Raw genomic sequence first — 19,178 nt, forward strand, 5'->3', positions numbered from 1 at the left:
TAACCGTTCCAGTAGCTTTACGGTCAACGTATAATTAATTAATTTGACTATTCCTATGTTTGTGCAGGCAAGTGTCGGTGCTGCAGACGTCGATCCCGTTGCCGGCATCGGCGGCGGCAGCGCGCAGAGCCCCGCCGGACAAGCGCCCACTACCAGCCACGCCGTCACATACAGGTAAACAACTCTTCACTGACTATGCTACCCTGGTACATATCTGTTGGATTGTATGACCGGCCACGCCGTCGCATACAGGTAAACACAGCTCCAATGTCTTACCACGCCGTCGCAGACAGGGTAAACAACACTCCACTGTCTTATGCTACCCTGGCACCTATCTGTTGGATTGTAGTTGGATTGTATGACGTATATTTTGTTTGTTTTATCAGTCACGAAAATCTAGCCTGGTAGATTTAAAACACGTGTACAGGGTTAAACCATGGCCTGGTAGGACAAGATTAGGTACGTATGTTACCTAATAAGGTTGCATTAAAATCACAACACATACCTACATTAGTGCAGACCACTGAAACCAGAAATATCGATTGGTCCTAAATTAAACCTGTCGTGAAGCTATTAGCAATGAACTACAACGAAGAACAAGCGATGGTCGAAAATCAATAATGAGCCGTAAATGTCGTGAGCCGTACCAATTAGGTACTGCTGCTTGTCAAATTGTAAGATATTCATAATAAGGGAATGTGAATGTATTATTATCATTAAATTGCCTTATTGGGGAAGTGAGTGGTAGGTGAATTATCAGTCGCGTAGGTATTGAGTTCTTTTAAGTGGTGCTTCTCAGAAAAAGCAGGACCAATGAGTAGGTTCAAAGACCTTATAAAATACTTTTCTGAATTACAGATTGTTTCTACAGAATTATGGAGTAATTTGTACTAAATTAAAGAGATTTTACAGTTATTATTGATTTGCCAAGTGAGAATTTGACCCCTCACAGACACGAAGTGTATTCATAATAAATACATGCAACACTGGCAATATGGCTAGCAGCTGGTATCTTCCCGATTCAAGTAGCTAGTCACATCATGAGTCTTAGCAAACAGGTCACAGAATGTATAATATTAACTACTTATATTAGATATCGCTTACAACTTCCTTTTCATACAGGCAATTTAAATATAAAGTGCTTATTTAATTCATGTATTGTCTACGACGCGTAGGTACTGAGTATTTTGTTCTCTATGCGGAAGGCCGGCCAGTAGACATTATTGTATGCATACAATTAAAAACAAATGACTAACCAGGAGAAAGTTCTCGAGAATTTCAAAACATACTCGACCCTAGAATAGAGCTCGTGAGTGTCGTAACTGAGATACTAATTTGTTAGATGGACCTAGTTTAGTATAACCGCACGTTTGAGTAATTTAACTTGGTCTGTACATGAGAGTACCATCGCCTATGAACAAAGTTCTGGTCGTGAAGGCAGGATATTAGCAAAAGTTACCGTTGCTAGTGATAAAATTGTTTCAGATACTATTAAGAAAATAATTCCATTGTACGGAGTAAGACAGTATATTTTATAATTACTTAGCCTTCAAAGTGAAATTCAGATGAAGATGAACTAAGCAAACAGCATTCCACTCACACCATTTTACTTAAGGCAAGGCAATAATTCATGAGCAGAATACTTCACAGCCTCGTCCAGACCAGACGTTAGAATTAAGTGCAGCGTCTTGTGAGTGAGAACTCTAATTAATTAAATCCAATTACTTATTTAGCGCTCCCGTCGATATCTAGCCTCTGCACTCAGTGGGAGGCGTCTGTTTGTCTGTTTGTCTCAACGCCTCGACGGCCAAGCCAGATAAACAGAGTAAATTGAGACTAATGATGTGTGGAACACGCCGACATCTACTAGGAAAACGTTTCTTTTATTTTAACAATATAACCTTATACGTCAATTACATAGCACAACACACATTGTGGAGACAAAAGCTGAATGAAGGCGGTATGCAAATAATAAGACTGTTATTCATTCAGTTACATGGGCCAGCACAGCACACTTGCTTTCATTACATCTTCAAAATTGACAGAATTTGCGTTGACCTTAAGTTTTCATTGCCAAATACTGTCGCCGCAAGCCAATTTGTCGCTCGTAAACTCACCTGTGGGCTGAGAGGTCTGCAAAATAAACTCCAAGTGGCATACCTAAGGGTTTACACGAAGTTTATTCACTTACTCTCTCTGATAAGTGCCTAAACGCCATCCGTTTTATTACTTGCCCACATGTTGATGAATAAACCCTGGTACACGTGTGGTGAATCGTCCCCTCCCTTATCTTTAGATTTTTTGTCACACTTTCCTTATCAAGGATCGCAGTGTAGTCATCGTTTGATATTAGATCACTTTCTTCGTGTTTAGTTGAATGAGTAATAGAAATTAACTAGTAGGTAATCAATGTTTTAATGTGATTCGTAATTGTTCGTCGTAAACCTAGGTACTGGACGACAATGTTGACATTTTTAATGGAATTAGAAAATAATCTAAATAACTTATTCGTACAAGTTATTGTGCCATGTTTTAGTCGTAAACCCGCCTCCTGATGTTCAAGGGCATCCTAAGCGAGGGTTCAAAGGGTGCGCGGCGGGTGGCGGGGCCCTGGGTGGCTGTAAGGTCTCGCTTGGTTGGATTATTGGATTTAGATGTTTTCATTATAAGATTTATCTTTGTTTGTTCTGGAACCAGATTGGTTTTACACCTCACTTGATAGCTACCCTTGAACCAAAACTACCCCGGATGTATGCAAAGCGATGGCTCATTTGACATTTGATAATATCATTTGGACCTATCGAATTCTCGCAAGCGAAAATAGGCTTTAAAGTTATTCGAGCGACGGTCCTAAATTGGTTATCATTTCGGTTATTATTTAGCGGTATTGGCGATATCAATTTTGAATTATGCGACACAAATTCGTATGTCAACAGGATTGTTATGATTCTCACGCGGGTCGAGTTATCTTGAGACTCGCCGTGCCCCGGTGATATCGCGTAGATGTCGCGCGGTGCTTGATGCAGATGCATCTTCAGTTGACGGCCGCGACTCATGCCGGCCGCTCATTGACATTCTTAATTTAAAATTATTTTTTAAACAATAGAACTCAAGTGTGTATGATTTTCAGTGTTTTTCTGTGTGTGTGTTGTGCTAAAGAAACTATTAAATAGTGATAATAATGATGATGATTTGATTTATATTTGAGTGAAGTGGGTAGCCTGAACTTTTGTAAGTGTTAAGTTTTTTACTTTTCTACCATCAAAATTCGCATCGTAGGTTCGTATTTATGTGATTAAATAATAATTAGACAGTTGGCTTATTTCAAAAAATAAAAACTCGTTATGTGTGATAGAGGTTCTGTTTCTAAAAAAATCTAATCTAGGTTTTGCAATATTCAAGCTAAAAATGTGCACAAAACATATTAGCTAATAGGCATATCGTCGTTGCTAAAGTGATGGATAGTCTCGGCCTGAATAAAGAACGGATGTAGTCCATAGCTGATTGACGCTGCTATTTGGCGCACTACAACGATCTGCTTCCTTCGAGCGATGCAACACTACCTGAATGTAACTATTGTTACTCATAAATATAATACCAGGTTCTATTCAAACTTTATGAAGCATACTAAGTTAGTAACTATTATTCAGTTTTTCATTAAACGCTTTGCGCTTCTATGAATCAGAATGAGGGTAGTGGGCACTTACCGTTGTGAATCAGGATCTATTTTTGCATTTATTTATTGGCCAGTATACTCCGGATTTCTGTATTCGATTCATATAATTATTATGTTTTTATACATCAAAGGGTTGACGCAGACAGTTGTTATGATTCAGCTGAAGTCATAGATATACTTTCTCACATATGGAATGGTCCATATACTTATAACAGGTAATTAGTAAACAAAACACAAGTAGGAATAATTATTATCACAAACACATATGAGTGTGCGGTGGAGGGATATTAAGCAACATAATTACAGGACACACACGAGACAATAATTACGAAAACAATTCCCATATGAGTCAGTGTCGATATCGGCCTGTTACTAACTAGCTAATATGTAATTGTTTACTTTCACCCGTGAATAGGCTGAGTATCATAACACTAGTATCTATTGCCAAAACAAACTAAGCTCACTGGGAAACCATAATGTTGTCTATTTATGGCCACCATTGACTCATTAATGTCCCTTGTTTAGGGTTACTTTACGCACACGCATACATTTGAAAAGTAATGTAATGACATCACGAATTTATTATTTGGTCGGTATGGTATTGATTAATATAGCGAACCAGTGTTAGGTGACCTGTCGCATTGAAAATAAGTTCTGCCGTGTGGGAACGTTATGTGAAAAGTGGAAGGGGTGTTAGGGTTCAAGTATTTTCGGTGGGACGGTATAGCGCGTGCACTGTTCGCACTGCAGCTTGGTACGCGACCAGTCGCGCGCGCAGCACGGACAGACCACCCGTGCCGGGTTTCGATAAAAGCTCAGACTTATCTAACGAATGTTAGCATTTCATTGATAATATTTACTCAGCTTGATGTCAGAGATAATAGTTTGTAAATATTGAGTGGATAAAAATTGACATCATTTCTGTAAGAGTGAGTGACATAGTTTATAGATGGCGAGATATAATGTAATCATTGACGGAATGCTATTGTTTTATTGCAGGTGGCAAAAGCGGCTTGTCGGCTAGCTCCAGTCGGTCCACCAGCCCGCTGGGACAAGGCGCTGTCAGCTTTATACCGCGAGCGCCAACTTCTTCATCCGGGTAACTTTGCTTGTTTATCTGCAGTCCATGTTGTTTATGTTTTATAGGATGAATAGAGTTTAAAATAATTATTCAGTTTGTTTATTTTGGGTTACAATGGTACAAAACTTTGACTTGAACTTTACTTATTTAAATTTTATATTTTAATCATCCAGTTTTGTTTAACTCGGATTAACCTAAGCATGTAGGCCATTTTTAACTTCTGCTTCTTTTTTACAGGTCACGACCGAATTCATCGCTACTGGCTCCTGGTAGCAAAATTCCATCCACGTTAATATCGCAAACACAACAACACCCACAAACACCGTCCAGCCAAAATGGAACACCCACGAAGCATTCCATGCTCGATAAGTTAAAGCTTTTTAACAAAGACAAAATAAGCAATGAAAAACAAAATAGCAAAAGTACTGCAGTATCAAAACGCACCAGTTCTTCCAGTGGATTCTCATCAGCCAAAAGTGAAAGATCTGACTCTAGTTTAAGCCTCAATGAGTCTTCTAACACTCCCAACTCACATATCAAATCTTCAAATTTAGTAGGACCTAAAAGTATAAGGCAACAAAGCGATACGTTAACAAAAGACAAGTCTGCTAAAAATGTTAAACCTAAGTTAGTTAGTTCCAAATCTCCGAAAGAATCTTCTACCAGCTTGAATAAAAGCAGCAGTAAAACCAGCAGTAGTGACAAATCGAGAAACAGCCCGAAGCTTCCTGCTCGTGACAAAGAATCAAAACTGGCGGCTCCAAAATCCATTAGCAACACCAAATTAAATCAGATCGATGATCATTCAAGAAATTCTAACTCGAAAATGGTGAAGTTATCCGGTAGTCAAATGAGACTCAGTGAAAAGCGAGCTGACAGTAGAACGGAGGTCAAGAATCATCAGAGCCAAGAAAATGTATCACCACCATCAAATCAAAGAAACCAGAATCAAGCTGCAGCAGGACAAAACTTTGGACCGCAAACTGGTATCCCAAAACCTACAGCTGCTGTGAAAGGAACTTTTAAGATAGCGAAAGATGATAGACATATTATTCATAAAAGTACAAATAGTCAATTAAGTCCTATACAAAGCAATTCTAGTTTAAATTCTACAAATAACGTAAGTGCACTTCCATTCAGTAGAGAGCAGTCTAATTTAAGTAAAGATATAACACAAAAACAGACTTTAGCAGTATCGCCGATGCCAGTTGTTAATACAGGAAGTCATACTCACACATCGCAAATGTCTGAAAGTTCACATTCTAACTCCACCCACAGTACTACAGGGCAACATTCTAATTCGAGTGATAGTAGCGTCATATACCGTCCGTCCAGTGAATCTGGTTCCGAAATATCTAAAACAGCTACTAACACAGTGAACAAAAGACTGGACATGAATACTACTTATATCAATGAGGTGATAAATGAAGCAGAAATTTCTGAAAAAGAAGCAGCGCAGAGGAGACCCTTAGATAAATCAGTCCCTAAACCTACGTTTGATCCCAACAGAACATTGACAGAGTTGAATAAGAGGATAGAACATGATAGTCGTTCCAGTACGCCGTCACATGGTCGTGATAACTCTCTGGGCGATGATGAAAATCCTATGATGAATGTTTTGCCTATGAGGCCACTTTTGCGAGGATACAACAGTCATCTCACACTTCCAATGAGAACATCAGGCTTGACGCAAAAGAATATACCCGGTTATCCTCATCACGCTAACACGGTGAAAGCAAACTTTGGCAGGGAAAACATGGGGTTGCGTGACCGTATTAATTACGGGCCAGGATTTTCTAACCCAGATTATTGCGATCTTGAAATAGCATCGGGGTATATGTCCGACGGGGATTGCTTGCGTCGTATAAATCTTGGAGAAATGGAGTGTGCCCGAAACAATGATATGATGGATGGATACATGTCGGAGGGTGGTGCGTCATTATATGGTCGCCGCATGAACTACCAGCCTTCCCAACTACAACAGCTAGATGAAAGGTGAGTTTACTTTAAGTTCTTTCCAGATAATCTATTATTGTGTGCATTTGGTCGATGTGGTACGCATTTATTAAAACGTTGCTCATGGTGTGAGATAAATTGCCATATAGAAATATTAAAGGCTGTGCTTTTTAAAGTTTTGGGATGGTTGAGTCAGCAAGAGAAGTGTTATATTTAGCAGTGTATTCGTGTCCCAAACCTTATGTAACAGCTCTCCTAGACAAGTATTGATTCGACCTTTACACAGATGTGTTTCAAAAGACTACCTTTCAAGTTAACTCGATACCTTTGGAACTTTGTATCGCTTTACTTAGTTCATTGTTGCGAGTTAAAATTTCTTGCTACTGCTACAACTTGAGGACATTGACTCGTGTAGTATTTATTAGTATAATTTATGGATTAATAAGTAGTGCAGCTGTGAAGAAAATCCATTTTCCAATAGCGTCGGCTGAGCCTCTCAATCCACAAGTGGTCGGCCCGCCTTCCGTCACTCTCCGACATAATGTAACGATGGTCTAACGCGTGTGTCACTCGGATCATTGCTTACTGTTTCATTATGTTACCGGCCACTTAGGTACCTAATATGGCTTAGTTACTTTTTTGCTTAGTATCTACGGCTAAAAATAGTATAGCATGTTTAGTAAAACTGCGTAACATTGCGCAGGATGGTTTATCAGAGAAATGCTAACCGTATTTTGCACCTCTGCAGAGATGTATGTCAAAAAGTTTCATCCGCCGTTCATTAAAGTTTAACCTAAAAACGTTAAAATAGAATAAATATAATACTTAAATTAACCATTAACCCAGTACCTAATTTCCAAGTTGTGCCATACACAGTGTTGTGACTCACCAGTCTAAAATCAAAGGCAAGTAAATGTTCTGTTTGCGACAGTTAGGGAAGTGTTAGTAGTGTTAGTAGCCTGCTAGTGTGAACAAAGCGTTTTGTTAATATTTGGACGCTGCTTCCCGCGGTGTGCAACCGACGATCTCGCAGTGACGACTATACGGCTCACTCACACTGTCGCAGCGCTAGGGGAGAGGGCGGGGTGACCAAAATCGATACTCCTACGTCTCATGCCGCCCCTGCCCCGCGCGTCACCTCGCTGCCACCGCTCGACCCTAACCATCCCTAACAGCACCGCACCATTCGGCACCTTAACGATCTCAACATAAAATTGTACTTTCATCGCAGTGCCCAATGACATATTACGTTTTTAGGCACTGATTCCTTTAGAATGCTATCATGTTTTTTCTGCATTTTCTCATAATATTGTCAATCGATTTCGCACAAATGAGTTTGGAACCAAATTATTTACGCTGTTTTCGTCTCAAAGACTAATCGTGCTTAAAGTAATGGGCATATAGGGTATAAGGTGTGTGGATAGAAGGTTTCAATGTCATATAGTGAGTAGTATCGGTGCGGCGGTGGTGTGGCGGAGTGCCGTCGGGCGGCGGCAGCGCGGCGGCGGCGGCAGGGCGGGCGGCACTCGGCGCCGCGCACTATCGGCGTGCGGGCGCGCCGTACTCGCCGCCCGCGCTCACACACGCACGTGACAAACTTTCCCGATTTCCTCGACGGAAAATGTAAATCTGTTGCCGGCATCGATCGTCCTCGCCAGACGCGCGCTCGTCGAACCGAGCACGCCGATCACAGCTGGCGCCATGGAGCTGGACCGCACTTAACAAAGGATCGCGGAACCAACGCGCCATACGATAATCTCGTGGACTGTTATTATTCCATTTAAACATTGGTGTTAGTTAATAAGTGTATCTTAGACGATGTAGTGGACCATATGCGTTGTGCCTTCTGTCATTCGATCTCGTGTGCGTTCGCTTGACGGACACTATTTGATTTGCAGTAATTTTATACGCCAACAATAATAATTATTTCGCGGACACTAATATAAGATCAGTGTTGCCTTGCTATGTGTCTTTGCTTTTCGCGTTAGACGTTGTAACAGTAAGCTTACGGTGCTTTATAGATAATAAAAACATTTAGAGGAGTAATAAGTTTTCAAATAATTTGCAAAAAGTTTGCTGAACATGGACATGAATGATTTGGTGAGACATTTTTGTATTTTTGTGTGTTTTTTCGTCATTAGATACATTACAATATCACATTGATAGTTACATTAGTGATTATCCCATTTAGCTTATTAATATGAGCAAGTTAATTGTCCTGGAGTCAATTACCCTTCTAACATGTGGCGGTTGGCAAGTCAACGTATCGCTAGTTTGTGACATGTGGCCACCATTCCTGGCACAATACCGCATACACTTATCATTTATAGCTTGAACAAACAATACAGAATGGATTCCATACAATTATAATTAGTACTTTACATGAAAAGTGTTACGTAAATGTCTTTGTAGGCAGTATGTAAACGTTTAGTTATCCGAAGCGATTGATCCGTGTAAGGTTATTACCTCGGCATCTGCAGGGTTATGGGCCGGAGCGGGAATCCCTAAGCCTGATCCCCCGGACTGGGATGCTCAATTTCATTGAATTCCCAATGTTATAAGAGAATTTAGGGTGATACATATAGCTTCTCGTATGTATGCTTCCACACATCTGCGTATCATTCCTCGAGAGTGAAATGTGATAGGAATAACCAGAAATAAAAGACTACGGAAATATATAAACGTTATAGTCATAAAACATTAAAGAGTCCGCGTAAAAAAGCTTACCCGCGTAGAAAGTTAAAGCGATCAGGAGAAATTTTAATCCACTACATTAAATTTCGTCCCCTATCTAAACGGGAAGTAACCAACCGAATTGGGGCGTATGTTGACAATTTAAGTATTACCATGTAGACGGAGACCTTCGAAATAGGTCGGTTGTTATTTAGTTTAGATTCACATTTCATGTTTAGAAAGGTTCATAAGGACTAAAATGCATTACCGATGCTGATTATTGAAAAGGGGCTGTGTTGACCATGAATCATAAACTGGGAATTTTATTTGTACGTTTTATTTGCAATACACTGTCAATAAATGCATATTGATTGCAGATCGCTAAAGTTGATTGAGTCTATTAACTGTATTGATGTTTCACTCATGTCTGATTGGTCATATTGTATTCTATTTTGAGCAAAAAGATTAAAGCATGACCTGTTACTGAATTTTAGTAACAACAACTTTACAGATTGATAATAAGGAATAGAAACAGCAATAAATAGTTATCCTATGAGTTTCCGAATTCTGAACCCTTCCATGATTCGTAGTCATTATTGTATAGCACTGCACATGGGAACATAGAAGTTAGACATTGTGATGAGATTTTACTTACCATAATTATACATACATAACATAGCCCTTTTGCCGTAATGTGATAAAAAAAAACAACCGTATATAAGTGTAGACTCACTAAAACAACAAGGACTTCAATCTACTTGCAAGTTATGTTGCTGAAATGTCATTTCATTGCCTTTTTGTTCTATAACAGCTGGAAAACGGCTAGCGGAAAATCCGAAAAAAAAAAGACCTAACAATATGGGAACTATTCTCGCTGCAAAACTTTTAAATTCCGCGTTCGGATATTGCAAAGCGAATGGCGTTCTGTTTGTTCCGCTCCTTGAAATTTTAATGAGACGTAGTCGGGCGTTGGAAATAACTTGTTATCTTCCACGGCAGGTATTTGACTAGTACATAATTAACACGATGCAATCGGCTTTCTTCAGTTTTCTCATTATGTATTCAATGAATTTGGTATCGGAAATAATGGGTGGACGACGGAGTTCTTATACTTTTTAAGGTGTATTTTCTTGTGCAGTTTTTTCTTCGCGCTTTTTTACTGCCATATTTGTGTCGAAGTTACAAAAGGCCGACATTAATTGATTTCAAAAGCAATTAATCAATTAAATCGCCATGAGTTTTAATGAGCAACTTCAGTCATTTATGTTGGAAGTATACAAAAAGTTACAATACCCAGATACTGATACATAAAAAACAAAATGCTGGTATAACCTTTATCCATTTACTATATTGTAGAAATAAATGTAACGTGCCAGGTTCACATGTGTCACGAAGTTATAAGTGTAACAAGTTTTATCTTTGACAAGGGTAAGCCTCCAGGCAAGGCCTCAGATCCGCGCACCATTTTACCGAATTAATGAAGCGAGATACTCGATACTAAAGGTTTTTTCGAGACTCAAGTATTATGAAAAAAAATATTAGGTAAGCAAGTACTTACCTATATCCTTTGTTGAAACTGCGTAGCTACGTGTTCAGAATGAACGCTGAAATATTTTTATGAGGAAAATTCTTTTAACCTGAGCAGAAATGCTGTATAGTTGAAAACAGATTTAAGCACAAAGAAAGGGTGCAAGTAATGCGCACATTTTGTTCAAAGCATTTTGATATTTTGCATTCGTAGTAGTTTCCTTGAAAAGATTGTAACGTAATACATTCACGCTACGACGTAGTCGCTGCTACGACACAAGTACAATTTTTGCATTTGAATTTTGCGATGTTATTATTATGAAGGATTCTTGAGAAAATTAGAATTTGTGGGAGCAAATAAATGAATCAAAAGCAGCGTTTACAGGAAACTCCAAAACAGGAACTATAAAAGCGCATATCAGTTTTCATGTAACATCTAAAGTAAAAGCTTCTAAGAGCCTTACTGCTGCTGATAACAAAGTGAATTCAAGTTGAAATAGGTACACCGAGAGGAAATCCGGTTAGGTTTGAATAGCTTTCAGCGTTCGGCTCGACGTCTGTTCGTGGAACTTTCCTTATCGGCATTTCATTAAGTTGTTTTACCATGATTCAGTTCTGAAATTGTATTGACTGCATAGTTCAAGATAAAGTATGGATCGTACTCACGACGAAGGTAAAACGAAGTCTTAATTAAAATATTCCAAGCTATGGTCGTTATAAAATATTTGATATTGCAATACTTAGGTGACTCGTGTCTCATTAAAACACGATTTCATTATTCGAGCGACTTTTAAGGCTCGAGCAGACCGGATGCGTATGCGTAACCACGCGCGTAGTCACGCGCGTAGTTACGGCGTAACCATGAGTTGTAATGTATGGAAATGTATGAGACAGGCCACACCGCTTGCGTAACGACGCGCGTGTCTACGTTACGCAAGCGGTGTGGCCTGTCGTCCAGCAACGTAGACACGCGCGTCGTTACGCAAGCGGTGTGGCCTGTCTCATACATTTCCATATATTACAACTCATGGTTACGCCGTAACTACGCGCGTGACTACGCGCGTGGTTACGCATACGCATCCGGTCTGCTCGAGCCTTTAATGAGGTTGTGAACTCCAGTTTACGTGTAGGTACTTTTATCATATAGATAACGTAGGCTTGACACCTGCTGCCTGTTAAAATAGAACATCATTATAATGTGTTTAATTAAATTGTGAAAACAGTTCATTAACTCTGTAAATTGGAAATAAGTTTTCATTTGGTGTTCAGAACCATTATTTCGACATATATGATCGTTGAAATAATGTTGTTTAACCATAAAATCGTGATGGCCCTTCGTTAATGTAGGCTACTTTAATTATAAATGAGGAGAATACCGCGAACCTGATGGATAGTTTGTTAAATACGTTTATACACACTCTAGCTTTTACGAAAGTGGTTCGAGTGGCGTTAACCATTAATTTTATTTACTCGGTCAGAAGCATTTAGCTGGCACATTTTTCTCTTTTACTTTTTATTAAAGGATGTGAGTTTTATTACGAAATTAACTGGACTTGTATAAAACTTGAATATTTGAATTTTTTCATTTCGTGTTCTACAGAGATAATATCTCTTGTCTATTGACAAAATGGAAATAAAATTACAAAATATCAGGACCGAATTTTTCATCTTATCTCCCATTTCGTGGTCTCCGTTTCTTTATAAGTAATTTTATTTTTGAAAACCCTCAAGTCCAATGTTTACGAGCTAACAAAACATACGGATCACATTCAAATAACACAAAAGAGCATTCATCATTTCAGTGAAAATAATGATGAGATGAACGAGAGAATAATGAGAGAGAGCTGCTCGGCTCATAGATAATGAGGAACGTAGGAGACTGTTCCTTTCAGGAGATCCGTCATTAGTGGGAGGCTTCGGGCGCTCAGTTTTCATTAAGACGCCAATGTTTCAAATGACAACAGCCAAAGGACTAAAGGGACGGATTAATGCACCTTACGATCATTGTACGCATACATATACGGCTGTTCGTACTAATTGTCGTGGAAGAAAACGCCGTGTTCGAGACGGAGTCGCCTGATTACAATTTTATCTCCCCCTGAGTCGTATACATGGCGTGTTGCACTGTGCTTTCCCGCAGGTTCAATCCATAAATTGTGGTTATATAGATCAGCGGACTGAGTGTTTTATAGGGTGTATTATTTGAATGTTTGTTGTTGATTGTCAAGAATGAACTAAAACGTGTAATATAGTGAAGTAAATGGCTGCACTGGTTAAGTTAGTGATCGTAGTTTACGTCTATAAATAGTTTAGATTTTCCCCTAAAAAGCAAGCAAGCATGATCATTCCACACCATCGCGTTTTATAAGTTGTACATCTAAAACAGGCCAACAATTCACAGCTTTTGAGTAGGCAGCATTAAAATGTTTCTTCTAAAGTAGCAAAAACCTTTCCACTTTACGATCTTGAATCTTAAATCACATATGAGGAAAACATGAAGTGGGTGCGCTTTTACTCAGCGAATTCGTTGGGGTAAATAATTCAGAAGTTCGTTCATTTTACCACTAAATGCTTTTTGTATGACTTACGGCCCTTGTTGTCGAAAAAGTGTTAAGGATTTGAAAGGATTAGAAAGAAAGTGAATGGAAGAGTCACTTGTTTATTTGATGATATTGTTGTGAGTATAAAGTAAAAGTTAAAGTATTATATATCATAATTTGATAAGTTGGCAAGTAGCCATTACGAAAGGTAAACAGAAGGTAACAAGAATGGCTTAATGCCAGACAAGCTGGAGGTTTTAAAACTTGGCACATTACATTTTTCACTGCGGACTTTCATAAATAAGCAAATAAATATTCATTTTCGTTACATGAGTAAAGATTAATTGCCGAAAAAAATGGTCATTCAATTCATTATGTTTGTTGTTATATTATTCACGTATGAATTTTAATTAGCTTGTACTTTGTGGTGTTTGGGTATACTCAGAAGTTTTGTATTTAGGTACATGTTTAGTCGACTTAGTTGCTGGACTAAAAATAATTTTAGTAGGTTCTTTAATAAATAAAAGGAATCACAGCTACATTTCAGAATGAATGAATATTTCATGAGTGCGCTTGGCATTCCTAATTTAACATCACGAAAAAAAGATACTTAGTGCGGTTCGTTTGGACGAAAATGAAATGCAACAAATGGCTAGGGGCTGGTGGCTAAAGTTTTTTTCAGAAATAGAATGTAAAATGGATTACTGCATCTCGTTAGCAATAAACTAGGACACTGCGGCATTTGTAACCGCAAAGGCTTGGCTCTGACTGTAATAGATTACAGTTTGCTTAACCTGACTTCTAGACAGAAGAACAATTTTCTCGACACCATTTTTCCTTCTTTTCCGAGGGCTGTATTTATCACTCCATGTAATTGTGGCACTTACTGTAAGTGGAACAAGAGAAAACTGGAAAGTTTAAAAAGTTGACGTACACTTTTTCTTTTTATCGTAATCTTTATTGCGGGGTAAGGTATTTTTGTCCCTTGTTTTACTACGGCCAGGGAAATCACCGAAGTTCGTTTCAAAGAAAGTTATCTGAATAGGTTATTTGGAAAGAATCGTAACGATTGGCAACGTAAAACAATTATTACTTTGGAACAATTTTATTGCTATCGCATTTAATTTACACGTTGATTTATTTACAAAAATGACAGTGTTTATATCACTGGTGAAAAATGCGCGAAACTGTATTGTTAACAAATAGACAACTTCCATATTTATAATAATGAATAATTTACTATCATACTTTTTCTGTTACCGATTTATGATTTAAAATTGCCCTTTCACGTATCAAAGTGCTGCAGTATCGACCTCCTTACACAAGTTAAAAATAAACCAACTCTATTCATCAACATAAAGACTCCATTGATCCTAAATGAATGCAATAAAGAGTGATTAATGATCATAATGAATACACTCATTCTTTCGCAGTATTAGGTAGCTACTCATCTTGTTATAATTACGTTTGGACTCGTTTCTTTGTTTTTACTTTGTTATCGTCTATCAGCCGCATTGCGCTTTGGCCAGCTACAATTTTACAAAGAGGTGCGATATAAGTAGGTACCTAACGAAAATAAAGTTCATTGACGTCAATACAATTTGTAAACATAATGTTTATAACAAAATTGATAAGTCTACTGCTATTATGTAAAATAAATTAAATTATTTGTAAAATGCTTTTCAGACGTTTCCAATAATGAATTTAATTAAGGACTCTGAGAGCAACCTGTATCGTTTAGGGGAATTACCTTCCCCCACATATCTTTAGAAGTAGGTCGAAGCGACATGTTGCTCGTCTCCATAAGAGAATAGAGCTCCCCTTTTATCAGTTGCCATCAATTCAATCCCTTTGTTCATCCCAGCCGCGTTGTACGGCACCCTGCATTCAATCTACTTTGATCTCGTATGTAATACACACTGCCATACTTACAAGCCGCTAATAATACATGCAAAACAAAATAAAAGAACTGGGTAAACAGTATGCTGCGGATAGATAAAAGTCCCCTTAATCCTTACCTAAATAGGATTAAAGGTAAGAGTTCAATTTTCTTAGACGTAAACAAAGTGGGGTCGCGGCCCTTTGCAAGGAATGCATTGCAATACGAGTAGAGCTTGCGAACGGAGAATGGAAAGAAAACAAGTGACTAATGAAGTGGAGGTTATCTAATTAGACTGGCGACTACCACCGTTGGAGAAAAATAAGACTTAGTGAACGGTTGATTAAAAATAACGCTATTAGTAAGCGCAGTAAGCCCAAGCTTCTAAGGAGGTTAAGTCGAGTTAAGTAGTAATAATGGGCGTTTTTCTTGATCAGTTAAGCCTATTACGCGGTTTGGAAGTATCTTAAACCGTATACTTTAGAAATATTTCTAAAGTGTATTGTGGTATAAATACATCGTAGCAATTTGAAATTCTGTGAATTGCTCCTAGGTTCTTTTAAGGCTTGCAACCCTGAGTCATGCGTGGGGGAAATGCGGTAGGCACCCTTTAATGGCGTTTCTAAGCAGAGGGACTTGTACCTACGGAGATTATAATGGGACCCCTTTCAATATATTTATTTATTATATAGAATGATACTTGCGAGTACTTCCGACGTCATTTGCGGGCGAATGTTGTAATTTAAATATATAGGATATATTTGTATGTAAGTCATGCGTTATTACCTGAAAGTGAAATAACCATATTACCCCCGTAAATACAAATGACGTAGCCCGCAGAAAAATAAATTAATCTTCCCCACCCACATGAGTACCTAACCTTCTAAACTTATGAAAAAAAAAACGATTTATTTATCACTGTTGGAGTAACTAGGTACTGTAGCTTCTGTGTGTACCTTCTCTTGTTTCTCTTGTATCTTCCGTGTTCTTACGGTTCTCCCCCACCATGAGATTTTTTTTCTACTTCAAATTCATAATTAAGCTATGTCTATACAATACCTATACTAACTTATTGTTCTTCTTGTTCCCTAGACGCGGCGGCCGCAATAGAATGGAAGGGGGCAGTGGCGTAGTCTACCGCGTGGTGGGGCGCACGCGCAGCAAAGCGGACTGCGGCCAGCAGACGGAGAGGCAGCCGCCCGCGCCGCGCCAACAAGACACCACCTGGAAGAAGTATACCGATTCTCCAGGAGTTGGAGCTCCGCCATTGGTATGTATTGTTTGTATTGTAATAAGGCGATACTATATCTCTAATAGGACGCAGCTACCATTCCTGGTGGTCATAGTCATGTCGTTAAGTGTCGACGAGTAGAGTACTCGTTCCAGACTTTGACTGGGTTGGTTGGTCTGTTCAGAACTGAATCTATGAAATATGACTGTTGACTATGAAACGGTTAAATGTTTAAAGTTTGGTCAAGACCTAGATTCTTTTGTAGAAATACAAAAGTGAACTGACCTCTGATAGAATGTTGTAGTAATCTCATTATTTATGGACTTCTTGACTTCCCATTTTCACCTGCTTCTTTAACTCATTTCAGAATCAGCCAGCGCCAGCGCCGCCGAGCCCGTCGCACGGTCGGAAAGGCGAAAGGCGCGCTGGTCACCATTCTCCGCAGCATCATAAACGGGAGAAGCTTACTGCAGCCCAGCAACTCGGCATTGCGCCACATCCACAGGTAAATATAAATTACTCTATACAATATAAGAAGGAAGGACTTCTCTTTCTCACAGAAACATGAAACGCATTATCTTCTCCATGTCTTTGAAATTCTGGCTAATATTACAGAAACTAAGTAAGCATACGCATAGCCATCACCCAAAGTGTTGATTATTCATCATCATACTCCTGTTGTAATCCCAATTTTATTATGCTATTCATAAAACCAATATTCGTAGAAAAGATCTTGGCATATAGTCGATTTATACCACCTGGAAACTGACTCATTGGTTTACCGATAGCAAACCAATTAAGTTGGTTAGTTGCATTATGTTCGTAGAATATAGCTTGTTGACTTTAAGTGAACTCCTTATAGGGAATAATGTGTATTGTTATAATAAGTAGATAGCGCTTTTATTAACTTTACAAATGAAGTGCCGATAGCCGACTTTGTGTGTAGACAGCTGTCCACTCAGTACACCGTCCACCCTTTTGTAATATCAATATCAATCTATTTAGGTGGGTTAAGTTTTCTTTGTCGGATTAAAAGAAGTAATTAATCAATTTCAACTACATTTATAATCAACCTCCTTCGTTCATTTTATTTACAGTATGCTGCACCTAATGCGTCTGGACAACATCCTTCTAGAAGTGGTGGATCCCAGGTACAACATTCTATGTATTGTCAATTTATCGTTAACTTTTTTAGGCATCAAGCAGATACATAAAACTTTCATATTCAAGGTTGCTTCGATTACCAGAAAATGAGTCTTCATTTAAATTACTTCCTTAAATAAAATGATTTTCAAATCGTTTCAGTTTTTTTACATTCTTTGCTTGAGTACAACCTACTAAACCAACTTCAAAAACATTAAATATGAGCATACTAATCACGCTAGAGCAACATGTTTTAATAAACAATTTGTATTGACAGCTCCAGTCGCCCAGCGGTGGCTCCCGCCCATCTAGCGTGTCAAGCGGAGGCAACGGTAGCACTTGTTCTTCGGGTAAAGCGAAGGTCCCACAAAGCTTCGGCTACGTGAAGAGACAGAATGGTGTCCAGCAACCCGCACCGCAATCTAATGGCCCACCACAACATGGTAAATAGCAAACAACCTTATTTCGCAAAATATCAAAATTCAAAACACCCTAGCATTATTTAAAAATAATCAACATGCTATAAAAAATTCGAATACAGAATTAAACTAAAATAAAAGAATAAATAAGTACAACCTTTTTACACACAAAAAATTGATTATCCAAAATTCAGCCCAGTTATAATATTCCTGGCTGAATATAAATTAAAGTACACTGGCATGCTCCAAATTTGAAATTCGAATGGCGGGAAAAAGATCATTGTTGAAAAACGATGTGTTGTAAACGCACATTTTTGATTCATTTGTTTAAACTTTTGTAAAACTGAATAAAGATAATGCTCTAAAATAAAATATACATTTTGTAGGAGGAAGAACAGCTCAAGTTTCTGCAGTGCCAAGAACGAAAGTCAAAGTATCGGGTGGTACACAAACGTGTACGCAAGATCTTCAAATTCACAGTAAGATTCTAATCATTTGTATTATTTGTTTCACATAACCAGCTTCTACTTATTGAGTATAAAATGTCTAAAACTTACACATATTTTATGTATTTTATCTCTTAATGTTTAATATTTTTTTTCTGACTACTTTTAAAAATGTACTATTTTTTTACTAACGAAATCTTCGATTTGATTCATTACACCCGAATAATTTACAACTGATTGTTTAACACAAAAGTTTATGACAACTGCATGTTTACTAAAAAAACATAATTTCTATCAACGCTTCCACATCACGTTCTCCATGCTTCTTATCAAAAAATAATAACAAGATTTTATTTATATTTTGCATGTTCATTCATTTATCATTTTCACATCTACGCAGAAAATGGAATCGGTCCGAAATCATTTTCTTTGGGTGGCACAGCTGCCGCGCAACTATCGGCGTCGGTGCGGGAGAGACTACTGGGCTCACAATCCTTGCCCAAGCCGGGCACGCACGAGTTCGCAGCACTCTTCCATCATCACAGGTAATCACTTATTTTTAGGACTACTTAACCATTTGTCTATGTGCACATTTGAGTGATGTGAA

The 19,178-nt window shown here is 38.3% G+C and overlaps 1 protein-coding gene across 16 annotated transcripts in view; it reads left to right on the plus strand.

The window, feature by feature from the left end:
* Positions 1-19,178, plus strand: part of Sick (sickie) — a 185,294-nt gene that overhangs the window by 130,421 nt on the left and 35,695 nt on the right. For 11 of the 16 annotated variants that reach the window (XM_064034576.1, XM_064034565.1, XM_064034566.1 and 8 more), the window contains 9 exons: positions 68-174; positions 4,676-4,775; positions 4,995-6,752; positions 16,425-16,602; positions 16,931-17,068; positions 17,661-17,714; positions 17,984-18,149; positions 18,512-18,604; positions 18,972-19,116. In XM_064034576.1, coding sequence (XP_063890646.1) covers positions 68-174; positions 4,676-4,775; positions 4,995-6,752; positions 16,425-16,602; positions 16,931-17,068; positions 17,661-17,714; positions 17,984-18,149; positions 18,512-18,604; positions 18,972-19,116 — 2,739 coding nt within the window. Of the gene's footprint in view, positions 1-67; positions 175-232; positions 253-3,205; positions 3,232-4,442; positions 4,511-4,675; positions 4,776-4,994; positions 6,753-16,424; positions 16,603-16,930; positions 17,069-17,660; positions 17,715-17,983; positions 18,150-18,511; positions 18,605-18,971; positions 19,117-19,178 lie in introns of those variants that run through there. The other 5 variants (XM_064034569.1, XM_064034572.1, XM_064034578.1 and 2 more) reach the window with 4 other exon arrangements.

The sequence above is a fragment of the Helicoverpa armigera genome, chromosome 5 (genome assembly GCF_030705265.1).
Source record: "Helicoverpa armigera isolate CAAS_96S chromosome 5, ASM3070526v1, whole genome shotgun sequence".
NCBI classification, from domain to species: domain Eukaryota; kingdom Metazoa; phylum Arthropoda; class Insecta; order Lepidoptera; family Noctuidae; genus Helicoverpa; species Helicoverpa armigera.